The sequence below is a fragment of the Perca flavescens genome, chromosome 24, assembly GCF_004354835.1.
Source record: "Perca flavescens isolate YP-PL-M2 chromosome 24, PFLA_1.0, whole genome shotgun sequence".
Taxonomy (NCBI): Eukaryota; Metazoa; Chordata; class Actinopteri; order Perciformes; family Percidae; genus Perca; species Perca flavescens.
In genome coordinates, this window is record NC_041354.1 from 5,043,156 (window position 1) to 5,063,500 (window position 20,345).

A 20,345-nucleotide genomic window follows, 5' to 3' on the forward strand; every position below is an offset into this window, starting at 1 on the left:
ATTTGCATACTTTTCTATTACACACACACACACACACACACACACACACACACACACACACACACACACACACACACACACACACACACACACACACACAGTGGCAAAACAGGCATGTAAGCATTATCTCTCCCTTTCTGTCACTGTTTATGTCCGTCTGTCTCTCTCTCTCTCTCTCTCTCTCTCTCTCTCTCTCTCTCTCTCTCTCGCTGAAGTAGCACTCACATCGAATGAAGCTCAATTCAGAGAGCTGTGAGTTGCAGAAGCACACGTTCCAAACCGGCTGCTAACCACAGCTCCCCAGTGCTCTGTGTTTGACTGCTGATATTAAACAGAGTATTTTGTCTACGACGGGGTGTTACTTTGCTCAGGGGATGATTAAGTGCACAAGCAGTAAGGATGTTTTTACAGGCCAATGTGTGAAGAATGTGTGTGTGTGTGTGTGTGTGGCGTGACTTTGTGGTGGCTTCAGTTCATTACAGCTGGTTACAAAAGTGAAGGTCACTGAACGAAAGCCATTAAAGGGATTGAAACATTTATCTCTCTTTGGTTGTCTGATGGGCTTGTTTACACCTCACTTAAAGCCAATGTCAGTAGTAAATTATGCACCAAGTACGTGTGGTGTGTGGGTGGGAACACATTTTGAAAGATTTTCTCTGTACATTGGTATACATTTTTCTTTTTTTGCATTACATCAGATGGAAGGACATTCAGTCTCATTGAAAAAGAGTGCAATTACACGACAGTAAGTACTGCACATCATAACTAAGCAATAAAAAAGGGGATTCAGTGTCTCAGGACAGAACTCTGGGGCATGCCACAAAAATATTTACTCAGTATGACCAGAACTCTCCAAGTAGTTCAACCCCTTCTTTGTGTCAAAAAGTGTGCTCTAGGGCCCAACCTGATAGTATTACCTCTCAATAAAGAGATAGGACTGCATTAAATGCACTATTGAGCTCAAAAGATACCAAATTAGATATTTATTAGTATCCATCTAGCATCTCAGTGCTGCACTTGTCACTGAAGCAAGACTGAAATTAGAACTGAAGCCAGGAAAATTTGTGAAGTTTGACAAATAAGTCAAAACAAGTAGAAAAATGATTAAGTTGGAATTTTTTTTCGAAGCTATTCATGTTACTGGTGTAAAGAATGTGTTTTTTTGTGTGTGTGTTTTCAGAAGAGGCCACACAAAGTCAATGTTCAAAAGCCAATGAAAAACACACAGTCTTCCAGGAGAGATTGATAATGTGGAGAAAGAAATATCGCAATGTCAGTTTTTTTCCAATATTGTGCTGCCCTAATGTGCAGTAATTCTGCTGACAACAACCACTGAACCTCTTTAAAAAGCCGGTCAGGGGCACAGAAAGAGCGTCAGGGGACACAGTCCTAACAGCACACCTATCATACATTACAACAGGAAAGTGTATTCATTGTCAATTTATCATTATAGAGAAATTTGCTGAAACTGTTACCTGGGAGCTTTTTGTGAAAATTGATAAAAGCAGAAACTGATCCATTATTCGATTCTAAAGACATCACATTGCTGATTGGTACTGTCTCTAATTTTTTTTAATTCATCAGGTATGTTCTGATATGATTCCACCAATCAGAAGTGAGGACTGCAGTTTTCCATTTCATGAAATAACCAGACGAACAGGAGCAGTGTCAGCCCAATGTCTCATGCAACCGTCACCAAGTGCTATCTAGCTTTGACTCCCTGCCATATGTTCTCCCTGGCGCAGGCTGCCACAGAGGAAGAAGGAAGAGGAAGGGGGGTAGTGGTGGTGGTGGTAGAGGGGCTGTCTCTGCACATCTCCTACAGACTGACAGAGTTAATAAGGGACAGTGTCTAAACGAACCGGTAAGAAAGATCGCGAAAGATAATCCCTGTGAATAAAAAATAAATAAATAAATCATTGGATCACTGGAAGAAGCTCAGCTAATGAAATCAATGCTCGCCATCTGGGACCATTTCATGTGTGACATGCGCCTACAAAGAGGCCAGTTGGACCTGTGATGGTGAAACCATGGTAACAGGAAGTAGTACATTACTAGCCTAGGGATGTGACACCATGACACCCTCCACCTTCACATTGGTGCCTATTAGAGGGAGACATCACCGGAGATACTTTGGTGATGGATCGAGGAAACTGTGAACCCGCCATCACACATGCAGGGATCACCCAATTTTACGCTGATTGTCCTACATCAGCTGTTGACATTTTTGCCCTCTAGTAAGCAGTGCTCCTTCTGGTAGGACTGTAATGACATGCCATGGTGCATGGAGGGTCTCTGAGGAGAGCTGTCCGCCTCTTTCTACTCAAATGTTCTGCATCTGTCCTCCCCCTCTCCCCTCCTGTGTCATCCCTCTCTTTAAAAACGTCAGTCTTAATAAATCAAAAAGTCAGGAACCGAGCTTTAAACAAAGCTCTAGTTGGATCATCGAACAGTGTCTAACTCTGCCTTCCGAAAACGATTAATACATTTGCTTTTAGATATGGTCGGACAATATATCCTACGGAATACAAAATCAGCGATCACTGTGAGATAGCCAGCCAGCCGAAATTCAGCCTTGGTGCAGAATTACGGCCACTAGAGCCAGTCCCACAATGAGCTTTCCTTAGGACGTGGCATTTCTGTGTCTGTAGCTTTTAAATGCTATTGAGGGGGGGGGGGGGGGGGGGGGGGGCAAGGTGGAGGGTTGGGATGAGGCCGTGACCAGCTTGCAGCCACGGTTGTAGCTCTATTTCCTCATGGGCGGGCCAAATTCTCTGGGCAGCTTTGGGTGGCGGGCAAAGCAGAGAAAGGGGAGGTAACCTTTCCCCTCATGACATCATAAAGGGAAGATCGGCCCATCTGAGCTTTCATTTTCTCAAAGGCAGAGCAGGATACCCAGGGCTCGGTTTAAGGCAGGCTGGGGGAACGCATATTAATGTTAAAAAAATCTCATAAAGTGAAATTTTCGTGCCACGGGACCTTTAAACTAAATAAATATAATGTCTTAATCAATGAGCTTTAGATTATTTTGTTGACATTTGTTGACTTTAGGCAGTCAGGGCAGCTGTTTCCCCTGTTTCCAGTCTTCAAGCTAAGCTAAGCTAACCAGCTGCAGGCTGTAGCATTATATCTAACAGGCAGAAAAAAGCATAAAGTCAAGTTGTTAAAGACGATTAAAGACGACTGAATCCACCAGTGAGCCTACTGTGTCCCACTTGTTTCCTTCTAAGTACTAGTTAGAATGAACTGTTTAAGTGAAACTGCATTTAGTTTTGATTAGCGTACAAGATTAGGATACTGTTTGGCAAATGTTCAAACTGTGCCTGTTTATTTTATTTAGTCGTTTATTAAGCACATAAAGAGCTGCAATCGTCTATTCTGCACTCAACTACTTTGGACTCAAATAGCTCGGAAACGGCTCCGAGTGCTTTTGCTGGAGTTGCTGAAGCTACAGTAGCAGTTCAAATCGATAAGGTTCGCTGGTTCGATATCAGGTGTGACATTTTGGAGGAGAGAGGGCGCCTACCTCAACGCAATGTGCTCCTTAAATACTTTTAAGATCTTATTTTTGGATTGCTCTCTGTTCCTTTCCCCCTCCAGGTCTTTTTTTATTTCAATTTAGTATTATATCTTTCAACCTTCTCTTTTCTTTTTTGTGGTGAAACAGCTCCGCGGGCTGCTTGAGTGCATCTTTAGCATGCTTGGTTTCCTGATTGTCTTATGCTGAACAAATTCCTCACACATCTATTCAGAGGCTTCACCGATTAGCAAAATCCATGTACTCAGTTCATTTTATGCCTATGTCAGTGCCTCTGGGGTAGCGCTAGCTGGTGTACTGTATGGCGAGTGACTGAAGGGGCCTGCCAAGAAAAGAAGTCACTCACACATGACTCACTGTTTGGGTACTTCATTTTAAATCAAAGGGTTCTTTGTTGGCAAATGGTGCATACACGAGTGAATCCAAGCATGTGGACACAGACACTGTATTCACATATACAGTTCAGCCACATGCACACTCCCTCTGTCAGCTATTAGACTGAGTGCTTCTGGCTGTGAAAGACGCCTTATGGGTTTGCTGGCATAACATACAAGTGGCTGCTCTCAAACATGACTCACAAGACCCTACAACGGTAACCAAATCACTGAGCTGACCGAGGCAACCAGTTGCTTTGGATTTATTCCTCTTAACACGCCTGACCTTCTTCAAAGCAGTGAGCAGTCCATTCAAACTGTTACTTTGTAGGAAGAGCTGCACAGAATGTGTTGTTTGAGTTTGTTACTGGTCTGTATCACAAAGCAAGTCCACTTTAGTCTGGCTGTCTTAGAGTTGGTAAAGCTTGATAACCCAAAGAAAATCAACAGGACTATGGGAACTTAACAACTGCTCCATGGTGCTTCCCATATCCGGAGCCCATAAGGTCTAGGTTCTGCCTTGTTCTACAAAGCCGTACGTTTTGAATATACTAAACTGCAGTAACAGAATAAGGGAGTAAAAGCTACCCTATTCTATATATGTGAACAGTGCGGAATCTTGTCTGCAAATTAAACGCAATTAGGATAAAGGCGCACTCCACCGATTTTACATCTCTAGCAGCTGTAAAGGTGGTAGAATCTGTTAAGTTTCTGGTGTCTTTATTGTGATATTCTTCCTCTATTTTATCTATTAATGGATTAAGTACCAGCAGGTTTTGGAAATATGTCTGTCTATGAATTCTTTATTTAATTCTTTGTGCATTCATTATACATAAATCAACATCCATCCACTTATTATGGTTACTGTAGAGAGTGTTGTATTTAATTAAGTTTAAGCTCTATCTATAGCAATGGATATGTAAATGAATGTTATGTTATTGATTGGTGCACAAAAACAGTCACCTCCTACAAAAGATGGCTTCTCAGGATGTAACAACTTTTGCCTGAAAAACGTCTACTACCGAAACGTTGCCTACTATTAAACTTTATATGTTTTTTGCAAGTTAGACAGTATGCGGGAGTTTTCTTTGCAACTTTTGACCTGCTTGTCTTCTCATGTCATCAAGTGGGCTCACCAGAGGATACCCCAGAAAGTTTGCACCCAGTTCTACAGAGCCACCATTGAGAGTGTCCTCACTTCCTCATCACTTTGTGGTACACAGCATCCTCTGCCCACACCAAACTCAGACTGGAAAACAACATACAAACAGGCCAGGAACAGGTGCCCGTGAGCGTTCCGGTTCACTGCCTCTTCAGAAAGCTCAGCGCAGTTTTTTTTCCCTAAAGCCATAACTCTCAACAACCCATCCTAGTTCCCTTCTTCATCCCCTGACCACCCACCATGCATCGTTGCCAATGCCCCAGGTTGGTTTACTAGTCATGCTGATTCCTACTCAGTTTAAAACAGTTGTATAATGTCTTCTGTGGCTCTGGAGAAGCTTAAACAAGTCTGAAAAAATGATGATGGAGACTACAAATTCGTAACAAAACTGAGTATGTATTCTTGATGTCTAGTTTCAAAATGTTATATTCGTAAATCAAAAGTTACGAGCAAGAAGCCAAACAATTTTTTATATAGCTGAATATTTTAGCAAAATATACATTCATGTACACAAATGTTGTTGTTGCTTACTAGCTATATCTGTTTCAATAAAAGTCTTTTGAAAAAAACCATAGACTGCATCAATTCAATACAAACTAAGGTTTTTGGCAGCTTATAGAAGAAATGCATCTTAAGGCACTTCTGCTTTGGCTTCAACACTCAGCTGTTGTGGTTGCAGCTGGCTGTATAGACACTGCAATGCCTCAATCTGTGGGGCTAAAACATTCACACTGTGTGAATAAATAGATGAGTGAGTGAGTGAATGAATGAGTGCCAGAGTGAGAGGCTTTGTTAATTATGTGAGGTAATTGTCACCTTGAAAAAGACAGCTACTGAGAGAAAAGAGATTTAAATGCACGGAAGGATCTAATAGGTTTTATCTGCAGTACAGCCCATTTGCTTTCATTAAAATGTAGTTCATATTTACCCATGTTATTTTGATGTGTTTGCCAATGTGATTAGTTTTTAAACATTTACTCACATTGATGTTTTAATTGACATGCTGCAGTGTGAAGCTGAGGTTAAAATCAGCTGCCACTACAAAAGATGGAAATAAAAATCTATTCTTTAACGCAACAGGGATCCTCTGTGACTTCATTTATTCTGCTGAATGCCAGGTGATTGATAGCGCGACATTCAATTTGGGCATAATGAAATAATAATTTAATTTAAAAGTGTCCCTTTACTCTCCATGTTTATGGTGATGGATCACCTATCATTGTGGAAGTTGCTTTGCGTGTTGTAGCTACAGGATTGAGTGGCAGCAAATTAAACCAAAGCTTTGTACCTCCCACTATACTGTGCAGACAAACCAGGAATTACATAAACATCAGAGGGGAAAAAAGGACTGCGGCCTTTACCAGTGCTCCTAACATGCTGATGTTTAGCAGGTAAAATGTTGTAGCAGATAAAGTGTAGTGTGTCTAATTAGTAAGGACAGGGGAAAAATTGATTCAGCATAGTATCGCAATATTTTCTTTCTCTTGTTATATAAATTGCACGAGAATTTAACTTTTTGGTACTAGAAAAATACAATAAATTGGTTTTTCAGTCTACTAGATGGTGCAGGTGAGTTTTTATTCCTGGCGAGGTCAGCAAGGGGAGACAAAGATACAAAGTTTTCCTCTGGGGACATAATTTAAAGCTGGAAAAACGGTGATAGATAAAGGATAAATAAATGATAATATCATATCGTGGGGCACCTGGTGATTCCCACCGCTACTAATTAGCAATAAACGCAAAGTACAGCTCAGGCTGATTAAGCCTTGAGGTATTTGCCAGTAAAAGTATTTCACAAATTAAAGTTTTGACCTGATGGTGGCAGTTGAAAAGTCAACAAATCAACAATATCATTAGGATACATCCTATTGGGGAGATTGTACCAAATGCTATACCAATCATTTCAAGTAGATGTTGAGATATTTCACTGGAACTCAACATTGACCTGCTGGTGGCGCTAGAAAATCACCAAAGTCAGTAGGCCGTATCCTCTGGAGACAATGAGTGTCTGTGCAAATATTTGAGCCTGGATCAAAGTGGCTGGCCGACCCACCAACAGACCAACATCACCATCCCTAGAGCCATGCTGCTAGCATAAAATACAGCAGCAAATCTGCAGCAGCACACACGTTGTATATGTTCTAAAATGTTCTTGCGGTCGGGTTTTCAAAACAAGGCCTTTAAAGAATTATATCTTAGTTGCCTTCTAGGTCGTCCATTTTGACTGAAGACCCAGTAGTGTCGAATTGTTAGGCTGTTTCCACCATTAAAGGATGCAAATCAGTCAGTGTGCTCAAGGCCTTTCTTTGTCTCTGAAGTTGCTGTCCATGATCAGAAGCACTTGAATCAGCTGCACATTGTTGGAAGAAGTGTGGAGAACCCGCTTTTTCATCAGTGAGAATGTGTAGAAAATAAGCAGCCTGAAATACTGAAACAGTAAAAGAAAAACAGCCACAAATTGTGATTATTTTTCTGTGCTATGCCATTTGTCATACGAGATAAAAACATGCACAAAAAGCAGCACAACCATACATAGTCTCATAATGCCTGAATTTGGACCTTGAGGCTAATCGGTTGCCTTCTTCTATCACCCCTTCTTTGTTGGTGTTGTGCAATTGTGTGCATTGTTCTTTTGAAGGTCTTCCCGGCTGTCATGCCATCCTTCTTTCCACTCCCTCCCTCCCTCTCTCTCTGTCGACTCTGGCAGCTGCTTTCTCTTCGCCAGTGTTTTTGTTTGCGCCGGGTGCCATAAGCATTCCCTTTTGCAATCTAGTAGAAGTATGAAAACAATTTTTTGGGGTTTTTTCAATCCTCTATCGACTGTCCTCATTACGACTAAACAGAGGCACATCAATATTTTAAGCACTCGGGGGTAAACAAGGGCGCCAAAAAGAGACACGGTCCAGAAACAGAAAGGGAGAAAAAGAAAGAGATTAGCCACAGGCCAGAAAAGAAGACAGAATATAGTGTCAAAGTACAGTACATGGACAGACAGAGAGGACATGGTATAGGGCATGGCAAAGTCAGACAGGAAAAACAAATCTGATGAACAACAGAAAGAGAGTTATAGAGAGGTAGAGACAGTCACCTGTCGGAGGGAGAGTCTGGTTTGTAAAAGTGATTTGAGATTCTCTACCTAGGCCAGCTGGGACAGAGCGGATTAACTAAAGGCCAGACAGAGTCGCAGTGAAAAGCTAGGAGGCGGACAGTAGCAACAGAGAAGAGAGACAGGCGCTCACCAGAGGACATACTGTATGTATGTCCTTCTTAGTTAGAACAAAGCCCACAGGAATATGTGATTCACATTTATTGTAACAGACAAACAGTGCTGCAACACTATGTATATTTTCCTACTATTGCTGGTCACAGCTTGTGCTGCATTTTCCACTCTGGTAGTTTTTTGAAACATAAAAATGTTTTCATCCCATGTCTTGTGAAAAATGCTGTTTGCTGTTTCTTTGTGTACATGATGCAACATTTAGTCAGAGTTTTCCCTCAGCTGTATTTGTGGCTCTGTTCTGTCAAAACCCTCCTCCCCTGTGTCTGCTATTTTTTATTCTGAGAGATAACATCTTTATAAAATATTGTTTAAGTTAATATTTTGTCTCAGGTGCTGTATTTAGGCATAGTCATACCAGAAAGTGGTACAGCGGAAGCTTGGTGACGCAGCAACTTTATGCGCAGGGCTACTGTAGTTGGTGAAATACTGTAACTCACCAGCTAACTCACTAGCCAGCTGGGCTAGTGCTATCACTCACTAACTAGCTCTCTCTTTTCTCCATTTTTCTCTCGACTGTTGTGTTTACTCCACGTGCTAACAAGCAAATTTGTCAGCTCGTATGCTTCGCTCAGTTGCTAACGGGACAACATGTTTACACAGATTATTCAAACGACTAAATAAAGACTTAAATAAAAGTGGATGGTGCAACAATATACCATGGCTTTGATATCTCTGTCTCTCAATCCAGGAAAATGTCTAGGTTCCCGTGAGTATATCCACTAACTGCTGGGATTAAATATGCATGAATTGAATTTGCAGTGAAATTTCAACACAGATTTCAAATTAAAAGCTCACACAGTCAAACTTGTATACTTAAGTTAACTATATATATATATATATATATATATATATATATATATACGTCACCTTCACATACTCAGCGGTTTGATCACCACACATTTACACCAAGGATCCGCCCAATACAAACACAGCTGTCTTTGGCTGGCCTCTGAGCAGCCTCACTGGACCAGTTGGAGGCTATTATGACTAAACCTGCTGCTATTTTTAGCGTAAGCACTCCTCATGGGGCAGCTTTGCTACAGGAACACCAGAGGGTAGTCAAGTATAGTGGCAACATATGTATTTCCATATTTTCCAGCTTAATAAACACATACATGAACATTCAATCTTAGTACAATCACCATGGTGCAACATACTACAAATATTTGTGTTTTTCTGTAACATCCATTTGGTGCCAAACTCCCAACAGTTTGTAGCAAGGGTTTGAGTGCTTCACGCTTTTCTACAGGGTTAAGTGTTTTGCTCGGCGACACTCCGGGGATGGAAGCTGTTATAGGAGAGGAGAGCAAATTAGCTTGCCCAACTGGGCCCATTTGCAAATGACAAAAATGACCCAGATCTAGTGAGCAGATAAATTAAAGCTTAACAGATGCCCAATGATTTTGGAGTTTGGCTGCAGAAACTCCCTGTGTGTATTGACTGCTGAAATGAAATGAACAGGAAAACTAGCCATTAATGCAGGCTGAAAGTGTGTTCCTCCCTTATATGTAGATTTATGCAACAAACGTATATTAGTAGACATTTCTGTGTTTCACATCCATCAAAGATATATAAATGTTTGTTACATATGTATGGTTACTGATGTGGAGGGCAATTTACATTGACATATTGTAGCATTTTGTTCATTATGATGACATACTGCAAGTCAACTTGTATAAGAACATCCGTATAATTATGGTGACATACACAGCATTCACTAAATAATATAATTGTGTCTTTCAGTCAAATTTGAAAATATTTATTTATTTATTACTTTTCCAAACAAATGAAAGTTTTGAATGAATTCAAGGCTACGTCTTTTGGTTATATCACTGCTATGTGACCCAGATAATGTAATATCACAAATACACGCCTCTTTATTATCATAAAACATTGGATTTCTTTCTTCTTAAATGAACATAAAATTGGCAATAGTACAGTATTATATAGTTTTCCGGAACTTAGTTTATGTAAGCAAATAATTGCGGTTAAACAAATAAACTGTGATTATGTAAAAATAACTGCGATTAGACAATGATTTAATAATTGTTATAGGCCTATGAACATGGACTTGTATAAAAGTTTTCTGAACATATTAAATATAAAAAAAGAATATTATATGGTCACTGAATATAGGATCCTGCTTATGTTGTGTATATAACAGTGGTCATAGTCTGCGTTTAGAGCTCCTCATTCTGTATTCCGGGCCTTTCTCTCCTGTGTATCAGTGTTCTTAACGGGGGCTGAAATCTAACAGACTATGTGCTTGGCTCCAGGGACAGAAAGTTGCGGGGAAAAGAGCAAATTGAGCAAAGGGTCAGTTTGTGCAGCCTTGAAGTGGTTCCTGATGAAGCCTGTAATTATTGAAACATGAATATAATTTGTTAATCAGACTCTGACCTGCTTTACTTCTTAAAATATGAGCTCGCTTTTCATTTTGATTCCCTCTCGTAACGGCTGTTTGTCTTTGAATCTCCATCGCTCCCTATCCATCTTCATCTTCCGTGCTCTCTGCCTTCTCCTCCCATCCACTCTCCCGGTCTGCTCTTTCACAATACGGCCCTATGCTCACTGAATGTAAATCAGATTTCAGTCTCTTTCATCAGGCTACGTGCTCTCTTAATGTTCAGTGACCGATGCCAATATCGTCTAGGCACTACTATTTATACATGACCACTCTAAAGTGGTTTGGGATCCGGCTCTGTTTTCAGCCTCTCCAAATATACACTGAATCATGGACACTGACATCGGCTGACACACTGCATGCCTAGTTGATATTCTGGGGATTTAAGTCTATAATTGTGCAAATGTGTAACACAAGCTCATGCAAGTGGACGAACGTCACGTCACCTGAGCATACCGGTTCTACTGCTGTGACTTTGTACCAGACTGAAATGTCTCAGCAGCTATTGGATGGATGGCCATGACATGTTGTGCATTCAGATTCCTAGAGGATGAATGCGTTGATAATCCCCTGGCTTTTCTTTTAGTACCACCACAAGGTGGAGGTTTAAAGTTTAAGGCTTGAAGTGAAATGTCTCCACAACTGTTGGATGGATTGCCATGAAATGTGAAATGTGGGCTTTAGTTTACAGGTGTGTAATTTCCTTATAATTATTTTTTTTTAATAGCTAGGACATTTTATATTATATTTTATTACCAATATATTTATACACAATTTTTACTTACAATTGATTCCAATTATTTGCCAGGATAACCTCCCTTATAGTCAGTGGACAGCAAGTCAGCCAAAGATGTAAAAATGTGAAATTTGTCTACAGGCAAGAAGAATTAAGTTGTTGTTTTAAAATGAAATTCCTTTCGAAATTAATTGCTACTCATGAACTCGACACAACTAATTAAACTGGGTTTTCAAAAATGTCCTAAGAAATTATAAGTTAATTAAATTAAAATTAAAGCGTTACCAAACATTCATGTTCCTCACAGGAACACTCATAATAATTTTGATGACCATAAATGTGTCCAATATGTTGGTTTATGCAGTTCAGTTAGCACTGATCTCACATGAAGAACACGGTAAACATTATTCCTGCTAGGCATTAGCGTGTTAGCATGCTGACGTCAGCATTTAATTCAAGGCATGCTGTGCCACAGTACACATGAAGACAAGCATGGCCTTTTTTCATTAAACCTGTAGAAACTACTGCATCAAAGGTGGACTCATCAACAAATTGAGAGGAATGACAAACCAAACCTAAATTCAAATTGTGTACTTCCTGCCTGATGTTTTAAACCCCACAAAATGTTTAAAAGATGGAGAAGGACCACCATTCAACTCGAAAAAAGTCATATAACCATTCCAATGACTCCGAAGCTGTTCAGTTAAAGGTCCAATATGTAATATTTGTACTGTAATAAATCCAAAAATGACACCAATGCCTCATCAGATATTAAGGAAACATGTTAAACTGAAATACTATCTTTTCTGACAACAATGCTAATTTCAGTATTTTTTCTTTTTGAAATTTACATTCTGTGACGGAATTTATGTTTATGTTTTGATCTGTGTGTTGTTATCAATGGCCCAGTTTGACAGGCAGGCCGGGTTGCCAGATATACCTGTAAAAACGTAAACCCAGCACGCTACAGCTGTAACGGTAGTACAGCCATGAAAGCAGCAAACAAACGAACAGGATCAACGGAGATAGATTCTACATGAAATAAAAAAAAGAAAACAGCATGTTTCTAACAGTTGCGTGACCAGAGACGTAACAACCCCCTGGTAAATATTGGAGATGTATTTGAAAGATGGAGACAGCATAGAGCCCAAAAGGACGCAGAGTTGGTTTATTTTCTCCTGAACAGGTAAGCTTCGCGCTAATTTATCACAGCTACTAGGGATGGGCATTTTTTGTCATTTCAACATTTGTGTACTCACATTGAATTATATAGCTAGAGTAACAGAGTTGGTTACTCGCAAAAACAATTGAGACATAGCCAGTAAAGTGATCCCGACTGGTCCTGGCTAACGCCGCCATGCTAACCCTGCTAACTGTTAACGTTACCGGGAGGACCAGGCATGCAGCCCATGGCTGTTTACAGCGTGTAGCCTCTTCAGCGGATGGAGCCGACAACGGTGAGTTATTTTAAACCACGAGAGGGGGGCTGTAAATCGGAAAGAGAGGACTGTGAGTTTGCAGTGTGTTTAGCGATTGTTGCCGTAATTCTAAGCCAATGAAGTGTGTTCCGTCGGGCAAAGGTAGTGGTATTTTTAGCGTTTCGTATTGTAATTCTAAGCCGAGGAAGTGTGCCTGACTGGCACTGTGTGGAGAGGACAGGGAGGTTGTTGTGTTTTTAACGGTTCATACTATAATTTTAAGCCGAAAAAGTGTGTCTGTCAGTTGGTTACAGAGCTCCGCGGGAGCACGGGCTTTTTTGACTGTCAATATAGCCAGCATCTAACGTTAGCTACTCCGCTGTGCTGTGGAGTAACGTCTGGCTATGTGAGAAAAGCGTCTAGCAACATTGTTGTGAATGCTGCAGTCTCAGCCTGGCCACCCCCGTGAACTTCGAGTCTGGGCAGGAGGGGGCGGGGGAGACGACTCTCCAGTATTTTGAATTGGTAGTACAGTAACTATTTTAACCGCTAGCTGCCAGTATTACACACAATATTACATATTGCACCTTTAAGGTCAATTAAGTTACAAAAAACTGCATAGTTCCCCTTTAAGTAAAAGTGCTAATACCACTCTGTAAAAATACTTGTTTGCAAGTAAACGTCCTGCATTGAAAATGTTACTTAAGTAAAAGTATGTAGGTATCATCACGAAAATCTACTTAAAGTATTAAAAGTAAAAGTACTCAATGCAGAAAAATCCTCACATTCTAGAAACTGGAAATGATCCAAAACTGTTCTGTCAATCAACTAAATCAGTTAATCAGCTAAACAATAAGTTATATTGTTGGGTAGTTTAATTTATAATAAAACATCAGATTGTATAAACTACATGTGTACACTAAAGCTGTCAGATGAATGTAGTGGAGTAAAAAATACAATATTTCTCTTTAAGATGGAGCGGAGAAGAAGTAGAAAGTGGCATGAAAAGAAAAGACTCAAGTAAAGTACAAGTACCTCAACATTTGTACTTAAGTACAGTACTGAAGTAAATGTACTTAGTTACATTCCACCACTGGCCGCTTCCATCTCTTAATGCTAACAAGGCACCGTGATTTCCATCGTCTCCAACAGATTATACTGTATATACGGTGTTATGAGACAACCAGGGCCTATTTCTGCCAACAATGCAGAGAAACTGACAGCAGAAATATTACTATGTAATCTGCTAAATTATTAGATCAAGGTCAACAAAGGCACACAGCTTCTCAATGAAGCACTTTCTAAAATATTTACAAAAGAAAAGCCCTGGATGAACACTGACAACTTAAAAGAAAGTACTTGTTTTTCTTCATCCGTGTCTTTATGCTGTTTTTCTCTGCTCCAGTCTGAAGGTTTTAATGATTGAGCTTTGATACATAGTACCATAATAAATGATTGAAATAGCAAGCCTTGAGGTCTTTGGCTAAATGTTGAACACATATGCTCTTGTAGGGGATGGGGGGTGTCAAACCGCATTAGAGAAAAGAGTCACACAACAATCTGTATGGAAAAAGGCCCGCAGATATGCATTCATTACCGAGCTATGGGGAATGGATTAACATACGTTTAAATGAATATGCACATGCTACCACGATACCTCTGGTTAATAAAAAGCGCTGTCTTAACCAGTTACACAGAGGAGACTTTTACGCATGTTTTAATAAGACAACTCCATAAACAAAGCAAATGCCAGGTAGGCAAATGAGTCATCTCAATGGGTCAAATGAAGCAGCGAGTTTCTGAGATGTGTTTTGGCAGACATTGTCACAGTGCAACTATTCTCGGAGCCAAGGCGGCGAGCAACAAGTCATCATCACACAACAGAGCAGCAATGCGTCACCTGCGCGGCTCCTCTGCCAGCTCCATTAAAAGATTTGAATCTGTGAAAGTGAGACGAAAGAGATGCCTGGTAAAAGTTAATGGAATTTTTACGAGCTCAATGAACTTGATGAGGACGCCCGTGTCCTCATCAAGTCTGGATCAATTTCTTTGCAGACACATTGTGGCTTTTGGTTTATTTAACGTTTAATGAAGTGCATTTAGGAACAGTGGTGCATATTGATTGATTTTTTTTTATATATATATATATATATATATATATATATATATATATATATATATATATATATATATATATATATATATATATATATACATACATACATAGTTTTTTCTTAGCCAAAAAGCTGTCATTCTCTTCTTTCAGCATGTCATTTGAGACTTTAAAGTGAGATTTTCCAACATGGCAAAAGTAAGTCACTATTTGCTTAAAAGCTGGAGAAAGGTGACTGAAAAAAAAATGATAGAGAGGAACTACTTTCTTTGGTGTCTTTGAAATTGAATACTGCCTTTTTAACTTTGGCATTTTGTTGAGAGAATGGTATGAAAGCTCTATAGAGAAAATGCACTTAAAAGAAGAAAATGACAAGTACTGTAGATTTTCAGTCTATTAAGTGACACATCCAAAAAAACAAGTATGAGTTATGGGCAGTGATGATACAAGTTATGAAAATAAACCAAGGCAACATTCCAAACCTCTAGTGCCACCGTCTGAATTTATGTCGACACCTCATTCGGAGTCAAAGTGCACACGAGATGTGCTCCGCCTAAAAAAAGTTCCCCTCTCCCTACTTAACCATGTTATCCTGTTAGCCATGTGTGACGCGCTTTATCCCATAGTATGAAATCCTTTTAAATGATTTGATGTTGTGTTAAATTTACCAAACACATCAGAATTAGATTTTACGCAAATCCTGATAATCTGACTGCCTCAGACACAAGAGAAAAGACAGTTTAAGACACCTTCAGGCGTTAGAAATGAACCCAATTAACACCAAGCGATTAGTAATCGGCTCACCGTGATAAACTCCTGATTAAGACCACAACATTGATCATCCTTCTCACAGACCTTTGGTTTATAGTGGCTGTTTTCGACACTCTCTAAATCTCACAGATGCTACACTGCCACCCACTGGCCAACACCGGCCATCACAACATGAATGAATGCCATGTCAGGTCATTTAAGTTATGTAACTAATAATTTATGCCTGAACATTTTGTTAATGCTAATACAGAATAATGAAAAGCTTTATCAAGTTCACCATTCCGGCCTATTTTTGTGCATGCACGTTAATTACTGACACTGAACCGTGTGAGCATGTATGTGTGCTTCTGAGTATTCTAGCCCCCCACACCCCCCACATGATGGGTAATGATACTGTAGCATAGTGTCACCTCCTCTGTCTCATGCGTGTTCATCAGTATGTGTGTATTGTTCCCTGTGTGCACAGTCATGACCAGAAGGTCAGACAGATGTTGTAAGCACAAGCCAGTGTCCCTGGAGGATTGGCCTGCTACACAAGTGGAAAAACAAGCTTTTGCACTCAGTATAAACCGTTGCATCATGACACATCCGCGGTTGTTGGAAACACGGACCTTCCTCTCCCGCTGAGGATTTTGGCCCCAGCTGAGCGACCACATCAGTGTTACGGCTGTCCGTCCAATGACATTGCACCGTTTAAATAAATGAAATGGGGCCACAGAAAGAAAAAATACAAAGCATCATCAAATATTAAACTCAGCCTCACAGATGAGTTGGAGACAAGGTCATGTTTTATAAGCAGCCGGCTGCAGAGCTGTAGTCCTCTCCTCTTAACTGGGAATCTGGGAACACTGCCCACACTCCATTAACTCCATTCTTTTCCAAGAAAAGATAGGAATAAGCACTCAAGATACAATGCCAAGATACAGCATGTGGTCCGATGCCAGCATGTGACATGCAGACATTTTTGACCAGCCTACCACATATGGTAAAAATATACGATAAAGGTCATTTCATATTTTCCGTTTTCTGGCAATTCAATTAAAAAATAATAACCACATGGTAAAGCCTATTTTTGTATACTACAGAGTGAAGTACTGAGTATTTTCTGATTTCTGTAAGAACTTTATAGCAAAATGAACATAACATGCAAGGACCACAACGTAAAGCGTTGTGCAAATGATGTAAATATTGCTTTAGCACAGTTCGGCTGCTGGCTTTTTCGTCATATCACACAGCCTGACAGGTTGTTACTTAAGAAAAGAATATAAATAAATGATCTTCTCTCCCCTGGGTTAAATAGAAGAAAACAAATACAAGATGTGGATCTGAAGGAAGTGATTGTAAAGTCAATAAGCTTTTCAATGTCAACAGGAAAAATTCAAAGGGAATTATTCAACAAAGCCTCACTTTCCCAAAAGGATGATATTATCAGAATTAATGCTGGGATGAGGAGACTAACTCTCCTACATACTGGATATGTAAAGTAGACTCTAGACTAAATATATGTTAAACATAAGCTTTTATAAAGCAAGATTAAACAGAAACAAACACCACTATACAGATAAAATCCATCCTCCCAGGAAAAAAATCAGTCGTTGCCTAGCAATGATATATATTTATATATCATGTAAAATGTCTGTAAAATGATCATCTAAAGCTGCAATAATTGACTATTTGGCCGTTTGGGGGCAGCAAAAACAAGCTGTAAACACAACCCTGATATATTATCACCTTTTAAGTTACACATCCAGCAGATACGCAGCAACAACATTCATTTTGTGTCCGCCTGATGAATATGAGTCCAATATTCACTCTCCCTTTAGCTCTGTTTTTAATCTGAGGAAGAAGAAAAAAAGAATCTGACTCTTTTGCTGCTAAATGCTCGACTATGTTCACCAGCTAGTCGCTAACTGTGTCTGTCTGCTGTTGGGTGCTGAGCAGGTAGGGTACTGTGTGTTTTTACAGCTGCCTGTTGCGGCTGGAAATAACGCTGATGATAGCAGTATGAGTGAACTAAATTGGTAAAGGTGTCAAAAAAACAATCAAAAATGAGCTGAAAGATGCTTAAACAAACTGTAGAGCGCAGTCTGTTATTTAATATCTGTAGGTTTGCCACTACGAGTGAGCGCTTTCACATTACAAAGTCATTTGATCCATTGTTAATATGAGAGTATTTACTATACCCGCTTTAATGGGTCAAACACTGTCAACAAAGAAAGACTGATAACGCTGAAGCACACACATGGCTCAGTGATACACTGTCAAAAGGCTGAGAAAAATTCTTCTAATGATGAGACGAAGACTTTTAAAGTTTTAAACATAACTAATGGTCAATGAGATACTGGGATGTAAAACAGCCATAACAAAACCAAAGTGGAGCTCTTATCTTTTGAGATTGTTATGGCTTATACCACAGTAGTCCAAACACACATAAATAAGCATACATTAGCCTTCACAGATGTTATCTTTGACCCTTTGCTTTAGTGATGTGGCTCATTAACCACAGTCATCTGTAAAATGCTTCTAAGGAGCCAGATGTGATTTGATCAACATATCCGCGGTTCTCTCTACTCTGTCTCTGGCCTGACGGAGAAACATTGCGCTGCTTCCAGCAGCAGCCAATATACCAATTACAGGGTTATTTTTAAAATCCTGCTTAACCATAAAGCCCCCCCAAAATAGGTTTTAAATAACAGGGTGTCGAATATCAGCAAACCCAGTGGCACTGCACAGATGCAGCCAGTGTGTATCTGTACCATCAGTCGGCACTGGCACACACTGAGAACCACATTCCCCATAATGCATTGGCTCGTGCGGATTTTGTTTTAAGAGTTTGGATACTAAAAAAAAAGAGAGGTTTCCACACACAAGCTTTAGAGCTCACTGTCCTTGGAACATTTTGAGAGGTTAGATTCAATGTCACAACATTAGGAGCAAAAAGTAGGTCATCTGGGCCTTTTAGTCTCACTGTCAGACATTTGGTAAATGGGAGGTTTTCTGATAATGGCCCGCTTCACTTACACTTAGATTTTCCTCTCAGAGAAGCCAGCTGAGATGGAAAAACAAAGCAGGGAGAGAGAAGGCCACCCTCCTCTCTGGCAACAGAGACGTGTACTGTAAGCATTTTTTTTCCATCAACGAAATGACGGAAAACCCCAAATTGCCAGCAAGTGAATCATAATCAAGCACATGGAGAGATAAGCAAGATCTTGTTTTGTCTTCCCAAATGAATGTAAAAATAAGTCAACATGTAGGGTCAAACAATATCACCCTCAACAGAGTCAATGCACAAAGAGGGAAACTACAGCTTACACCAGTGCAATCAAGTGTACAGTTTCACCACCCAGAAACTAGATGTCACCACTGCTGACTTTACATTTCCAAGTTACTTTAAAAGGTTGCAAAAGTGTTTCTATTTGCTGCATCAAACCCATCCATTTATCTGACGTGGGCATGGCAGTTACAGTACCTAACGCTCAATTTATCAGGAGAAAAGTGGAATTTCATTGCATAAAAATGTACAGTTCAAATCAAAAAATAAAAACGAATGAAAATACAGTGGTAGTTACTTACTGTGTTTGCCACAGCTGGCTTCTCAAACATCCTCTTCAGGTTATCGAGTGGGATGTCAAACCTCTCAATCCTCTTAGCAGCCTGCAGGTCCTCTTTGAGCACAGGATCGTCTGATGCCTCTACCTGAAGCCCAGAAGGACTATGGGAAACGAAGCCCGAGGTCGCTGACACTGCGCTCGCCACCTCCTCACCATTTCCTGATTGAATTTCCATTGTTGCAGAGAAACTGTATCTCACCCCCCTTTTCCCCTTCAGGCTGGTGCTTGCAGAGGAAGTCTATTGTGTGGAGGTGAATCAGGAGGGGTGAGGAAGTGAGGAGCGAAAGAGGGAGTTATGAGAGGGTGAGGAATAGAGGTGGAGATGCAGGAGTTGCTGGGGTTCCTCTCTGTCTGGGAGGCTCGCTGGGTTGTGCAGGCACCCCCCGAGTGGCTGGAGGAAAGAGGAGGAGAAAAGAAAAGTTCACAGGGGAAGTTTTTTCCCTCTCTTCCCTGCCCTGTAATTACTCTTGCATACACAGAAGCCTATGTAAACCCACATGTGGGCTCAGAAAAGCAAATTGAGATATGTAAGAACAGGACGACGAGTGACGACAAAGGGAAGGAGAAAGAAAGTGTGGCTGCCAGAGAAAATAAGAGGAAAGAGGAGGGAGACATTTCTGTAAAGGTTAACCCTAATGCTTTGGGTCCTCTTTAACACCTCTAAAACTTAACTAAAACATACTTGTATTTTACTTGACCTTTCAATGTTATGCTATATTTAATACTTCTTATCCACTACAACTTAGAACAATATTGTACTTTTTACTCTACCACAATAATGAACATTTACACGATTAAAATTTATCTTACAAAATATATGTTCACTAATACAATATGACACACTATTATAAATTAAAACCACCCAACAGGATATAAAGTGCTTGAAATTAAATCTACCGTCAAGTCTGCTAGCAAACAACAGAGAAATGCCTAGAAGT

At 40.1% G+C, this 20,345-nt stretch overlaps 1 protein-coding gene across 1 annotated transcript in view; it reads right to left on the reverse strand.

The window, feature by feature from the left end:
• Positions 1-19,922, reverse strand: part of LOC114550754 (xin actin-binding repeat-containing protein 2-like) — a 47,500-nt gene extending 27,578 nt beyond the window's left edge. Inside the window, 1 exon segment of the mRNA XM_028571553.1 lies at positions 19,370-19,922. Within this exon segment, the coding sequence (XP_028427354.1) occupies positions 19,370-19,582 (213 nt within the window). The 5' untranslated portion in view covers positions 19,583-19,922.
• Positions 19,923-20,345: the final 423 nt, after the last annotated feature.